Genomic DNA, 14,503 nt, shown 5'->3' with positions numbered 1-14,503 from the left:
TATAAAACGCAACCCAGTACTTGAAGTGCGTGCCCAGTACTGCCCAAGAGTTTGAGGGAAGATTTGGGAAAAATGCCGAGTTCCATACGAGTCTTACAGAAGTATACATGTGAATAAACTTTTAAACCTGCTGTTTCAGACTTTCTGCTAGCTGTACTGGGCCAAGGGTAGAAAAAGAGATAATTTTCTTCAGAACAGCTCATATGATGCTGTGTTTTAGATTTTTGACCAAAAAAAGGTGATGCTAACTCAAAGCAGCTACCACTCTTGGGACTTTGCACCCATTTCACCCTTTTTTCAGATTACTATGACCACAACTACTTTTTTCCGGAGGACAGAGACTCTTAAGAACATATCCTATTGCTGAATAACTGCACAATGCGATAAACTGAAAAGATACAAAGTGAATTCATGCAAATGAACCAATGAGAATAATAATGCTCTCGAAAATATATAAAGGTCACTGGAAAAGGAGAAAACATGGATTTTTGCTTGTTATTTTGACATGCATAAAGGAAAAAAAAAGCATTCTAAAAGTATTTAGGTTTTAATCTGCATTGAGTTTGCATGGCTGGTTTTTGATGGTGGGGGGGGCTTCAGGGGTGGCTTCTGTGAGAAGTTGCTAGAAGCTTCCACCATGTCCAGCAGAGCCAATCCCTTGTGGCTCCAAAGATGGACATGCTGCTGACTGCTGTAATTGTCACTACAGAGAAGCAGGAGTGGAAACACGTGAGAAGAACAACACTGCAGACACCAGGGTCAGTGCAGAAGAAGGGACAGGAGGTGCTCCAGGCACCAGAGACACATTCCTCTGCAGGCCGTGGTGCAGCCCATGGGGAAGCAGCTGTGCCCATGCAGGGCCACAGGGATGCAGAGATCCACCCACAGCCCATGGAGGAGCCCCAGACGGGAGCAGGCAGATACCCTGGGGGAGGCTGAGATCCTGTGGGAGGCCTGTGGAGAGAGGGCTCCTGCTGCCAGGCTGGAGCAGCCTGTCCTTGGAGCACCGCACCCCACGGAACAGTGACCCAGGCTGCAGCAGATCTGGGAGAACTGTTGCCTGTGGGATGGACTCACGTTGCAGCAGTTTGGAGGGAGCTGTTGCTGACGAGATGGAGCCACGATGGAGAAGCTCTCAGTGAACTGTTTGCTGTGGGAGGGACCCTGCAGTGCAGCAGGAGAGCAACTCCCTCTCCCTGAGCAGCAGGAGAAGCCACAGGTGATGAACTGACTGTAACACCCATTCCCTGTCTCCTTGTGCCAGCTGGGTAGGAGGTACAGCTGGCAAAGGAGGTAGAGGGAGGGATGGGGGAAGGTGTTTTTAAAGGGCTTGTTTTACTTCTCTTTATCCTGCTCTGATGTTCTTTGTAGAAAGTTCATATCTATAAGTTAAGCCTGTTTTGCATGTGATGGTATTTGATGAGTGAACTCTCTTGGTCCTAGCCATGAACCCTACATTAAATTTCCTCTCCTCTGTCCAGCTGCACAATTAGCAGCTTTCATAGGTGCCTGGCATCAGCCCACATCAACTGGGCCAATGATCAATACTATCAATAAAAAGATAGTATTATTTTCTATTTACTATATAGCCTAATAATCATAGACTGATCAGCACTTGAATTAAGGGGCTGAATCTTTAGTGTTGGATCTTTAATACTGACAGATTTTTAAGTAGATCTCTCAACCCCTTGAGTTCAATGTTGACCACAAGAACGACTTCCCTATCAGCTGTGGCTAATGTAGCCCCTTATCTAGTAATTAGACTACAAAGATTTATTTAAGATTTTTACTTTTATTAGCACATAGGTATTCGCATTTCAAATATAATAACAATTTTTAAAAAATTTGAACAAATGCTATTAAATACAAAAACTTGTAAGTACACCACAGTGATAATATAATAATGCAAAGCATTAAATTTAAATTTCAAACTTAAAAGCATAGCAAATATGTCAGACAAAAGTCTTAGTCAATATCTATTCTAATAGTAAAAAACTGGAATTGACTGTAAGGACTCAGGCAATCCATTGCAAAGCTAAATTCTACTATCTGTCTCAAGAGCCTCTTCACAGATCCTAAAGCTTGAAAAAAAAGATCAATTTAAATTAGTTTAAAAGTTTATCTCAGACAAAGCAAATTAATACTAAAGGTACTGTTATTAAATTTCTCATATTATAGAAACAAGTTAAAGCTGTTCTTAGCAAGGCTTACCATCCAAAAGACAATTGCTGCTTTGGAAATTGCACTTACTTGCTTAAGTATCTCCCCCCAGATTTACTCAAGTCCTTTTTAAGCACGTGGAACTTTGCAAAACTGTGGAAAACCTACAGTCTTTAAAGAGCTTTTCAACTGTATACCTACAGGTATTATCACATTTATAATTACAGAATAAAACTGGTACCAGTTCCAAACAATGAAGCATAAGGCCTATGCAAGGAAATCAATGCATGACAGAATCCAAGCTCATTTTTAAGGATAAGAGAAATCCCAAGAAGTTGTTTCTTTATTGAAATTCAGTATCACCAGGCCCTAAAAAAAACTCTTTGTAAAGATACAAAAAATGTATCTTCATTTCAAAGTGTTTTTAGCAACCCATTTATGTCTATTGTTGCTAAAAAGTGCCAGAACATATCATGATATACATAAAACAAACCCATTTGCTCTGTAAGCTCCATTTTACTTGCTTTCTTCCTGTTTACTTTCACTGTAAATTGGAAGCACTTTGTGTCTAGTATGCAATTTTTCTAACAGAAATTAAGTTTTAAATGAAATGTTTTTAAATTGTCAGTTTTCAGCTTTAAAAAAATCACTAGCTTGACATTAAAGTTCAACTTGTTTCTATTAGCCACTATTTCAAATTTCTAACCAGGCAGCAGTTTGTTAAGTCTGATACAATACTTATATATAAAGCCAGGTAGCAGAGTGACAACCACTGAATTTCAATTTCTTTTAATGAAGAAAGGGAAATATTTGTTCTGTATCAGATTAAATTAATGCAACATAGTACATGTCCACAATCAACTGTAAAAAGTATTGTGTTGCATCATGTGTCCTACACAACCTTTTTGAATATATGACCTTTAAGTTGCTGAAGGTTGCCTCAGAATTTGGCTCAGTTCAGGCAAAACATCTGTTCCCTTTGCAGGTATACTGTAAGGACTTTTTTCTCAGTTGGATTTAGAGCACAGCAAGTGAGCCCTTTTCTGACCGATCATATACACCCCAGCATTTGTAAATCAAGCTCTGGGCTGACAACAGCAGGTCCACAATCCGTCACCCTTTCTCAGCTAGCAAGGCCATTTGACTGCTGTGAGAACTGCTCTTATCATGTCATCAAATCAAAGCATGTTGAGAAGAGGGAACGCAAGAGGCATCTGCAGAATTCCCACAATGTAGTGACTTTGGAACATTGACAGATGCATCTGTCATTTTATACCTTCAACTAACCTGCTGTCCGCTGGCCTGACATAGCAAAGCTGTCCAAGAGTAACTCCAGCTCTCTCATGTTGTTTTCATACGTCTCTGTTAGAAAGACCTGGTGTTTCTTGGCCTTTATTTGACAGGAGGAACAGACAAGACAAGGGGGGGGGGGGGGGGAAAACATTTAAATAAGTAAACAGAATTTTTAAATTTCTTTTTTAAATTTAAATTTCTACTGTATTTCTTTTTATGTCTTTTCTCAAGCCAAGAGACCTAGCATGACATAACAAATAAGAACCTTGTAACACACAACATAAAACTAAAGGATTTCAAAAGCAAAACAAAAGATGGTTGTACAAAAACATAGTCTTCATAATCTTCTGCTTTAAAAGTATCTTAATGGACACTAAATTCCGCCCATCTATGCAAGCAGTGAAATCTATTGTTACATCCTACAAGGGCATCCAGAAAGACACCCAACTACTGGCAGACAGGCTAGAAATCCATGATTTGGCACTCAGTCAAATCCCACACCTATTCTCATTGCAAACCCTGCCTAGTTCAATTGTTAATATGATCCATGCTAGACAGGGATTTCTTCAATACCAAAACCTCATCCTTGCGCATGGAACATAAAACTACAGAGTTCTTAGCCCCTATCAGCAAATTTTCTTAAAGAAAGCTGTTCACTAAGTGCAGTCTATTGTTCAAATCAAGACACCAAATTTTTTGAGGTTAGAAAAGTTCTACATCAGATTTTTTTAAGTCACTACAATAGAAAGACTATACCAAATAAATCCTTCAATTTATATCTGATAACTTGCAGTTTTCAAAGACATGTATCCATAATTCCAGACAAGACCAAGGTCTTTTTGAGTATACAGAGTTTTGACTTTTCAAGGAAATGTCTGATTTTAGCTGCTGACTGACTGACAAAAATTCAGCAGTTTAGAAAACCTAAAGGAAGCAAAAAAAAAAAAAAAAAAAAAAAAAAAGAAAGAAAACCAACCATCTCTCCATCCCTCCTCAAGAGGAAACTATTTAAATAACTTCACAATTTTCTTATGACAAAGGTTCTGGTCAAAGATGTCTCATGACTTCTAACCGCTCAATTTATTTCTAAATTCTAAATTGTAACACATATTTGTGTAATTTCATTTCTACTTGGTAATGGAAAGTTAACCATTTTTACTGAGAAAAAATCTACTGTTTTCTATCATATCTAGAGACTGTTGTTTTAGTTATGCTTCATTGCATGTCAAAGAACTCAGGCAATTTCTTATGTATGGGAAACATCCTCCCCAGGAAAACTGCTACATACTGGTAGCATATAACTGTCAGGACTAAAAAAACAAGAAATGCATTTAATTCTCTGCAGTGTTCCTTACTATTCAGTTTAAATATTTTATAAATTTGCTTTACTCTTTCAATTTTAATTATATGTACTGTATATCAACTAATATATTATTCATATGTGTATTTCAGTGTTAGGTCCCCTGTAACATTTACACGCTTTTCCTGGTGTGAGAGTTTGTATTACACTTCATAAAGAATTTCCAAATCACTTCTATATATTGAAAAATAACCAAAGTTTAATTCCTTCTCCATAAAATTATCTATATAATAGAACTTGTAAATGTTGAGATCCGGTAAAAATATTTTATGGGATGCAAGCACAATAAAGCATTTTACTCTTGTGTCCTGACATCATCTCAGACATCTCACAAATAAAAAATAAGGAAATACAATAATATGAAAACATCACAACAAAATAAATGTTGTTTGTACATAAAATACTCCAGCACAAAGAAGGTGAGACTAAATCTTCCCAGAAAAACATCTTCTATGGAAAAGTAAAATGTGAGAATTTATCCAATTTTTCTATTTTGTTTAGTTAATTTACCATAATTTAGTCAGTGTGTTCCAGTCTATTCAGCCTTCACTGTTTCTCAATGCTTTTCTTTGCTAACTACATCTATACTTCTGAAGTCAATTTTAGTCCCTTTTTCAACAGCAATAAAGATCAAAAGGAAATTACTTACACTAGCCAATCTCTCTACACCTGAACTGCAAAATATTTAGTATCTTTCCTTTCTAGCTTCTATTTTCAATCACTGTCCCCATTATCAGAAATTTAAGGAAAAAACTGCCATAAATTACACTGCTAAAAATCCAGCACAGTCCAAAAGGATCTATTATTGATCTGATTTCTTATGTCTCACTGACAGGTATCTAATAAAAACATATACAGTCATAAAATCTTGAATTTAAGCTGACAGGACCTGTGGAGGTCATCTGGTCCCACTCCCCACTCACAGCACAGTATGGTCGAAGTCAGGTTAGGCAGCTCTGAACCTTGTTCTGTCAAGTTTTGAGTATCCTCAAAGATGACATTTCAACAAACCCTCCAGGCAACCTGTTCCAATATCTTACAATCTGAATTGTGAAGTTTTTTGTTTTCCCCTTACAGATAATTATAACTTTCCTGTTTTCTCTTCTACTTCGAATGCACAGATCTAAGGAGAGTGTACCTCCATCTTCTCCACAAGTACCCACTTGATAGTTTACAGCAGTAGCAATTATTTGCTTAGTTTTCTTCGGTCTGAACAAACACAGAGAGTATGCATAATACTTTACTTTGAAAAGGAAAATGGAGTGTACAAGTATAGAGTCAAACACAATCAATTGCAGCTGACAGATTCAGCTGTTCCAGGATATGTGATTACAATCCTTCTCAACAATTCCATCCATCAACATGTCTTGCCATTCCTGTAGAACTACTGGAGAAGTACAGGTGTAATTGTTTCCTAGGTTATTTCAAAAGGGAAATCAGTTGACAAGAAAACTGCTAAAGCCTTTATATAAGGAGAGTTTGCTTCACAGATCACATTAGTAAACGGGTGGAAAAATAGTTATAAACTCAATTAAAATTTATAAGTCTTCTAATGACTTTGTTGACTTCCTCTACACCAGAATGGACCATTCTTGACCTAGGCAGTGATCCTTGAAAACAACCTTAAAAATTGAACGTGAGGTCTGTACAGATATGCAGGGGACTCCTGACCAAGTATTAATAAGGAAACATAAAGAAGATTGTTCAGACATACTAAACTTGGAAAAATACAGATACATCGTTAAAGCCTAGAGGGATATCTTTAGGGATGCCAAAATCCACCTGAAGTTGAATCTGACATGGGATATGAAGAGCAGCAGTAAAAGATTTCTGAAGTACATCACCTCCAAAAGAAGGACGAGGCAAAATGTGGCCCATTACTAATGAGGCAGTGATCAGGAGAGAGAAAAGGCCTTCTCATTGCTTTTTTTCACCTCAGTCTTCACTCAAAGAACCTGCCTTTGGGAATTCCAGGTCCCTAAGATGAGTGAAATTTCCATGAACACTTGAGAATTTAAAATTCTCAACATATAATAGTATTTCCCATAGTCCCTAAAGACAATTCCCTTTTTCACAATATATTCCAAACTGAATAACAAAAAAAACAAATAACATGGAAGAAAAATCATACTTCCTGAACCCAGAACATATGCTGAATTTTACCATATAAAATGCTTCCTTGAAACAAACTTCATATCCTTAAAAAAGGTTCCTATTATCATAAAACAACTCTTGAGGACAAAAACATTTTAGTAGAAAATATGCTTGGCAACATATTAATTTAATCACCAATTTCAAAACAAAATTGAACTTTTAAGGAAATAAAGAGAAGCTAAGCATTTTTCATTTAAAACACTGTAAACTCCAATGAGAAAATATTTTTTCCAAATACTTTCTATCTTTATCTGTAAGGATAACTTGAACTATTCTGAAAACTGACTGCTTATAAAATTCTTCCATTCACTGCCAGACTTGTGTCAATCTTCCAGAAAGATATTTTTATTTATCTGGACAAGTTCCTACTAGCTTGATTGTAGACATATTTTCCTTAACTATCAGTATTTGATTTTTGTTCCTGTTCTCATATAGAAATGATGTCCCATTGTTTTTGCAGCATTTTGCAAAAGCCATGGTTGACTAAAATAAATGTGAACTCTATACACAGTTCCAGGACAGCCCACAGAATCTGATGCTGCAAATGTGAATCTGTATCTCAAGGTCAGTAACTTTTATTTTTCATGTGGGCAGGACTTTGAGGCCTTGCCTTAACAAAACCACTGCAGTAGTAATCAGGGACTTAGGGTCCAGATGTACAATGAACTGCCTTAATTCCTGAGAAATTTTCTCTGCTTTGTCTGCAGTCACAAGGGGTTCCTGGGGAGGCTCTCTTTCACATGGACTAATTAACCCACTCAGTCTGTAGTGCAAATTCCAACTGGTGATGGCAGAGTAAGAGCCAAACCCAGAATTATCCACATAGCCACCAAGCAACAGCATGTTCAGATATGCCTTGAAAAGTGCTCATGTAAATTCTTTACAAAAGTATCAGAATGTTTACCAGGCATGACCATGGGGGCAGCAAATCAAAGCATTTACAGAAATACAAAAGACTGCTCCACAGTTCACAAAACACAGATTTTACTCAAGTGATGCTCTGTAAAGCAGAAAAGTGGCACATATTTTTCGGTAAACAGGCATAACTTGTATTATAAAAAACAAAACAAAACCATCACTGACAAACTCTCTCCTTAGGCTTCTATTTATTTTTGCTCAAGTTCTCAAATTGAATACTTTTATTTTCTTATATCTGGAATATTCAAAAATCTCTACAAGAGTCTTGCCATGTGTAAGTTAAATACAATCTCTCAAGAAATTTCATATCTCAGTCTTACATATTAATCAAAATGCTCAAGTTTTATTGAAATCCTTCTTGTGCCTCCCACAAAAAGAGATTTGTAACAACTTTTGCTGGGAGAGAATGTTGTAAAGTATCTCCTTGGGTCTTGAGGTTTATTTTTTTATCCAAGTCAGAGAAAATTTTTTGAGAACTGCAGATTTAGATTTTAGACGCCGGTCTTCCAACACCAGCACATCACAGCTTGAGTGACCTCTGCACTTCAAAATAAATTTAAAAAGTGGTTCGTTTGCAGAAGATCATTTAAGCATATGCTTCAGAATAACTAGTCTTCTTACATTAGGACAATAACAGAAGTAAGAGCTGGGAAGAAAAACTCTCCACCTGTGTTAAGGCAGGAAAAAACCAATCGAAACAAAACAACCCTTAACAATTAATGCACAAAATTAAAGAAGAGTGTGTATCATGACTGGGATATTTTTTTAAACTGAAATAAATTGTCCACATTAAATTGCCTAGATGATATTTACATGTTTGCCACTGTGTACCAGTTTCTATTCCACAGAAGTTGTAGAACAGAATCATAATCCTCAGGGTCCTTCATGGTCTGTCAAGTCAATATCTAGGCAACTTCTGCTAAAGAACAATGCTTAATGTGTACATCCTGGAACTAGATTCTCAAATATTTCTGTACTGACATTCAGCGTATGACAACCTACAAGGTGTTTATGGACAGCTGAGATGCAAACATGACTTCAGGTCTGGCTGTAAAAGAAAGATTTACAAGCCATGTGGAAAAACACAAGCTGTGTGCAATCTATTATACAACTTACATACAAATTATGCTACTTCTGATAGAATCTGTTAAAAGGAGTGCAAATAAATACACCTTCCAAATTAAAGGAATTTATACTAAGACATAATATTTTAATTATTTCACTTTCCTAATACGCATTCTGATGAACTGACAAGTTTCCCAAATTTCAATTTGCACTTCTCATAAAATAAAGGTTTAACATCTCCTGCTTGTCCCATGCTAAAATCATCCACTACTAGGTACTAGAAATGTAAATATCATGAGTAACTTAAAACTCCTAAAGATAGCTCTTGTTCTTTCCATGAGGAGGAATACAGCTGGGGCTGTTTCAAATTAAACAAAGTGTTAAATCACAATGGCTAGCTATTCTAAATTCCTGTTCTTGTACCTAAAAATTTCTAGAAACCCTAGCTAGATAATGATGAGCCTGAGACCAATTTCCTCAAGTACACATAATGCAAATATTGAGAGCTTCCTCATGCTGAGCATTTGTAAGAAATTTTGTTTGATAGTAACAGATCCTATCACACTTGACCCATGAAGTTTCTGGCAAACTTCTGCAACATGCTGGTATTTAAAATTACAAGCAAATTAACTACTTTACTGTACATTCAACTGATCCATTAAGGAAAAAAAAAAACTTTTTCATATAAAGTTTCAAAATAATGTACTATGCGTATCTTACAAATATTTTACAAATGAAAACATTAATTTGTATGTTAACAGTACCGTGAGAAACCAACTTAAGATTACCAGACTGAAATGGAAAAGATGTATTCAGGATGTCAATAATAGTACAAAATATAAGGAAGTAATTAACAGATCAAGAAAGCAGGATGTGGAAATAAAGGGAAAAGAACGCACTGACAATTTCACACAATTTTAGTATAAGTAAGGGGAAGCCTTATAACAGTATACTGAATGTTATTTATACTTAGTTTCTACAATAGCCTTCTGTTTTTTATTTTGGGAAGAAAAATAACAAAAAAGCTGCCTATACTGAGTAAACAAGACCACACACAGGCACTCCTGCTTCCCAATCAAATACGAAAGTCTTCAGGAAAAATAAAAGGCCATCCAAGGTGATAAAAATCTAATCCCACAGGGGACCACTAACACAACTCTTCAGAAAATGAGTATTTTTATTATCTGTTCAAGACAGTCTTGTGGCTTGAAACAATTCCAGTAAACCAATTAAAACAATCTGCTATATGAATAAGACAGTTCTTTCAAGTGGGGCAATCTATTTACTTTCAGTTACACAATGCTCATTTTGAGTACACCATTTAATACTGTTGTAATTACCAATAAAACTGAAGCATGAATAGACTTTTGTCCTGAATTCTTGTCAGGTATAACATATATTTTACTATGGAATTTTTCTTTGCATTCTTTTTGTGCCTGATAAAATTATTTTTTCAGGTTTACTGAGGCAGCAAATGTCTTTTAATAATTAAATTATTGCATTGAAGAAGATGTGTCCTCCCAAAGGAAAAAACGTTTTTTTAGTTTTATTTTTCTTCAATTTATTAGTTAACAATCTACCTGGGAAGTGGATAACACTAAGACAATGTATGAAGTAATTCCATCAGCTGAAGAGTAGACACCAACAAATCTGAAAACTCTCTGATGCAGATCTCTGCTCCTATATACTGAATAGCACAATTGTCTACTAATAGCAGGAAAGAGATCGTGGTAATCTCCTAGACTCGTAAGTCCAAGAGGAAGCAGGAGCAGAAATTTACAATTGAAAAAAAATATTGGCTTAGTATAGAAATACTACAAATGCTACTATACAATGAAGAGAGATAAGGTTTTCAGTTTAAAGTTCATCTAGTTCTAATGCTAGACCAGGTTGCTCAAAATCCTCTCCAACCCAGCCTTGAACTCTTCCAAGAATAGGACATTCACAACTTCTCTGTTATGAGTTTCTTTGTTATGTTTCATAAATTTTTGTTATGTTTAAGTGCCTCACAACTCTCACAATAAAAATTTTTTTTCTAATATCTGATGAAAACCTTCTTTCAGTTTGGAGCCATTCCACTTGTCCTCTTACTACATGCTGTTCTGGAAAGTCTCTATTCAGGTAGTGGAAGGTCACAATTGGGCCACCCCAAATCCTTCTCTTCTCCTGGCTACCTCATAGCAGAGCTGTCCATCCCTGTAATAACTTGGTGGCCTCCTCTGGACTCTCTCCAACAGGTCCTTCTCTGTCCTGTGCTGAGGACTTCAGAGCTGGTGCAGCCCTGCAGGTGGGGTCTCACCAGAGCAGAGCAGAGAGGCAGAATCCCTCCTCTGCCCTGCTGACCACACTGCTTTGGATGCAGTCCAGGATGTATTTGGCTTTCTTTCTTCCAGCAGGGTCACATCCAGCCTCTCACCCACGCGTACCCCCAAAGCCCTTCTGGGCAGGGCTCCTCTGATCTGTTCATCCCCAGCCTGTGTTGACACCAGGGATTGCCCTGGCCCAGATGCGGCACCTTGCACTTGGTCTTAGTAAATAACAGAAGAGTTTCATGGGCCCACTTCTCCAGCTTGTCCAGGTCTTTCTGGATGGCATCCTGTCCTTCAGCTGTGCAAACTGCACCACTCAGCTTGGTGTCATCAGCAAATGTGCTGCGGGCGCACTTTCATCCCTTCATCTATGTCTATTAATGAAGGTAACCTAAGCTTTTTGTTTTGACCCTCATGCTATTAAAGAGGATGGCAAAATTGATATTCAGAGTTGGGATACGTAGAGACAGTGGGAAGGCACCAACTGGTTATATAAAAGGAAACATATTTCAGAAAATAATCCTGTAAAATACATCCAACTGGACAAATGCACACCAAACAAAAAAAAAACCCAATCAACGAAAAAGTTTGTTACCTTCAAAGAAGACATTTTCAAAAATTTTTTGCAGTCAAATGCTTGCATGAAAAACATTATGTGAAATAATTATGTCTACGATGGTAACTAATCAAGCCTGAGGAAAAAAAGCTTGGATAGGAAGATAGAACATTCTTCACAAAAAATTACAGTCCGTATTTACAAATTGCCTTCTTCATTAGGAATGCAAAGACTTGTTTGAAATAACTGTTTTCTGCAAATAATTCCTCAATTAAATACTTAGTGTATCACTTAAAATGCATTTTAGAATTAGTTTCTCCAATATCTTATCTATATTTACTCTTCTTGCTTCACAAAACAAAGTAATATAAATAAAAAATCAGAGTAACGCAAAGTCAGATTTATTCCACAGCTCAGCACAGCAAATGCAAATTATGTTCAGAGCATGCTTAAAAAACCAAAACAAGTGCCATAGGCTCTGTGTCTTACCATTGCAAGTTCTCTCTGTAATTCACTGCAGCTTTTTTCAGCATTCCCTAGTCTTGCAGAGAGGTCCATAATTACCTTCTTCTTCTCCTCAATCACTTCTTTCATTTGATTGTTTGAGGAGAAACACTCTTTCTCTAATCTGGAAAGTTTCAACATTAGAACATTTTAATCAAAAATACTTATGTTGAGTATTCTACATATTTTTAAAAGACAATCTGAGTATCACATCATGTCAGCACATCAAATGACTCATGAAGCTGCTTGCCTTATGTTTTTTTAAGTCAAGAAACTTATATATTCCTTGTAAGAAAAACTTCTCAGTTATGTTTATGTTCTTTTCCATTACCAAGGCTTGTGTTAGACTTCCAGTCATAAACTAATTTGATAATTTGGATAGGGTCTCCAGATTACATGTAATAAAACAGAAGTCATCATATTTTAATTAACACATTAGTTCTCTTCAGAAAGATATCACATCTTGCATTATCAGCACTGGTTTAAAGTACAAAGCTTGCTCCTCAAGTTTCCAAATACCTGACTATATTCTTACCTTGTTCTAGCCAGAACAGGGTTAATTTCTGCAGTAGCCAAGAGTGGCCATGGCTAGGACCTGGAGGTCATTCTGTACCACCTCATGTCATTTTCTGGGAACAGGAGAAGGGCTCCCTTGTGGGTAGTGCTGCAGAAGGACTGGGTATGGTTGGGTGTTTCCACAGTGTGCAATCACAGGTGATCAATCACTTTTTTTCCTTGTACACTCTGTCATTAGTATTGTTGCTGTTACAGTTCATTGTCTTATTTCATTGTTGTGTCCAGTAAAGTGTCCTTATCTCAGCCTATGATCTTTACTTTTTGTGAGTCCAATTCTCCTCTCCACCTTGCCGCAGAAGGCAGAAGAAGAGAGGGGAATGATTTAGCAGCACATCGTTTGGAGTGTCTCTGTAGGAACACTAAATTGGGGAATATTATTCTTAAACCCTGATAATTCTACTCAGAATTTCATTATTTCAATAGCAGACAATTCAAAATTTCAATCAGTTCTTGAACTACATCAGTCCTCCCGGTATTCAAGAAAACAAATGTATAGAAAGTTTGGCATGATAAAAAGGTGTGTCATGAGAAAATTACAAGGCCAAACAATAGCAAATAGGAGACAGAACCAGGGAGAAGAAGTCAAGGAAAAATTTTGAAGGATTGCCTAAGTACATAGGGATGGAAAGAAGGTGCCTCAGAAAAGGCATCTAGAATTAAAATTCACAAAAGATGACAAATATGAGAAGGGATTTTACCACTGTTATGGTAGGAAAGAAAACATGAACAGACTTCTAGACAAAGCAGCTATTTTACCAACAGCAGAGAGAGAAAGTCAGCATACTCTCTGCCTTTTTGTCCTCCATCTTCCATGACATGGTCTATGCCCAAGCCTCTACTGTCAGTAAAAGGACACTAAAAGGAGAACAATTGGTAGCAATAGGTGAGGATTGTGTCTGAGATAACCTGTGAGAACTCAACCCATGGAATTGTAGAGGTCAGCTCACCTACATCCAAAGATTTTGATAAAGCTGGCTAAACTCAGAATGACATTGCTCATTATCATCATGAAAGGTCACAAAGATTGGGGGAGGTCCCTGGCAAATGAAGAAAGGCAAATGTCACACTTATATTTGGCAAAAGTAAAAAGGAGAAGCCAAGGAACTATAAACCACTGAGCTTCATTTCAGCCCTGGAAGGTTGCAAAGCAATTCCTTCCAGGAAAATTTTCTTTACTGGGCTCATGAAAGAGACAAAAGGGATCGGGAAAAAGCCCAGATGGTAGTAGCTGGAATGGCTGTAATACTGTAGAGGTCTGTCTGAGACCTGTTTAACAGCTTCAACCACCACCAGGAGTAAACCAAGAGTGCAGTCTCACAATACTTGCAGTGAACAGTGAACTGGGTGTGGGGAGATCATGACACAGTACAATTGATACACTCAGCTGAAGTGCTGCCATTCTCTAGTCATGGAGAAAGAACAGGCCAGAATTAACCTTCTGGCATTCAACAATGACATGTGCAAAGACCAAAATTTAGGAAAGAAGGTCACCCTAAAGAGATGTAGCTCGTAATTGGCTGGATAGAAGGTATGCTAACAAGAACCTGGTAACCATGACCAACAGCCACTAATCAGCAGCACAGCACAGGAGCGGAGATAGCTAACAGC

General features: G+C 37.1%; 1 protein-coding gene across 6 annotated transcripts in view; it reads right to left on the bottom strand.

Moving 5' to 3' along the window:
* CCDC171 (coiled-coil domain containing 171) overlaps positions 1–14,503 on the bottom strand; it is a 266,135-nt gene that overhangs the window by 216,651 nt on the left and 34,981 nt on the right. For all 6 annotated transcript variants that reach the window (XR_012578224.1, XR_012578227.1, XR_012578226.1 and 3 more), the window contains exons 9-10: positions 12,305–12,443; positions 3,448–3,550 (exon numbers count right to left, since the gene is read on the bottom strand). Coding sequence is in view for 2 of the 6 variants with exons in the window: in XM_026794231.2 (XP_026650032.2) it covers positions 3,448–3,550; positions 12,305–12,443 (242 nt within the window). In the remaining 4 variants the exon portion in view is untranslated. The remainder of the gene's footprint in view (positions 1–3,447; positions 3,551–12,304; positions 12,444–14,503) is intronic.

The sequence above is a fragment of the Zonotrichia albicollis genome, chromosome Z (assembly GCF_047830755.1).
Source record: "Zonotrichia albicollis isolate bZonAlb1 chromosome Z, bZonAlb1.hap1, whole genome shotgun sequence".
In the NCBI taxonomy this organism is placed as follows: Eukaryota; Metazoa; Chordata; class Aves; order Passeriformes; family Passerellidae; genus Zonotrichia; species Zonotrichia albicollis.
This window is presented reverse-complemented; position numbering and strand designations above follow the sequence as displayed.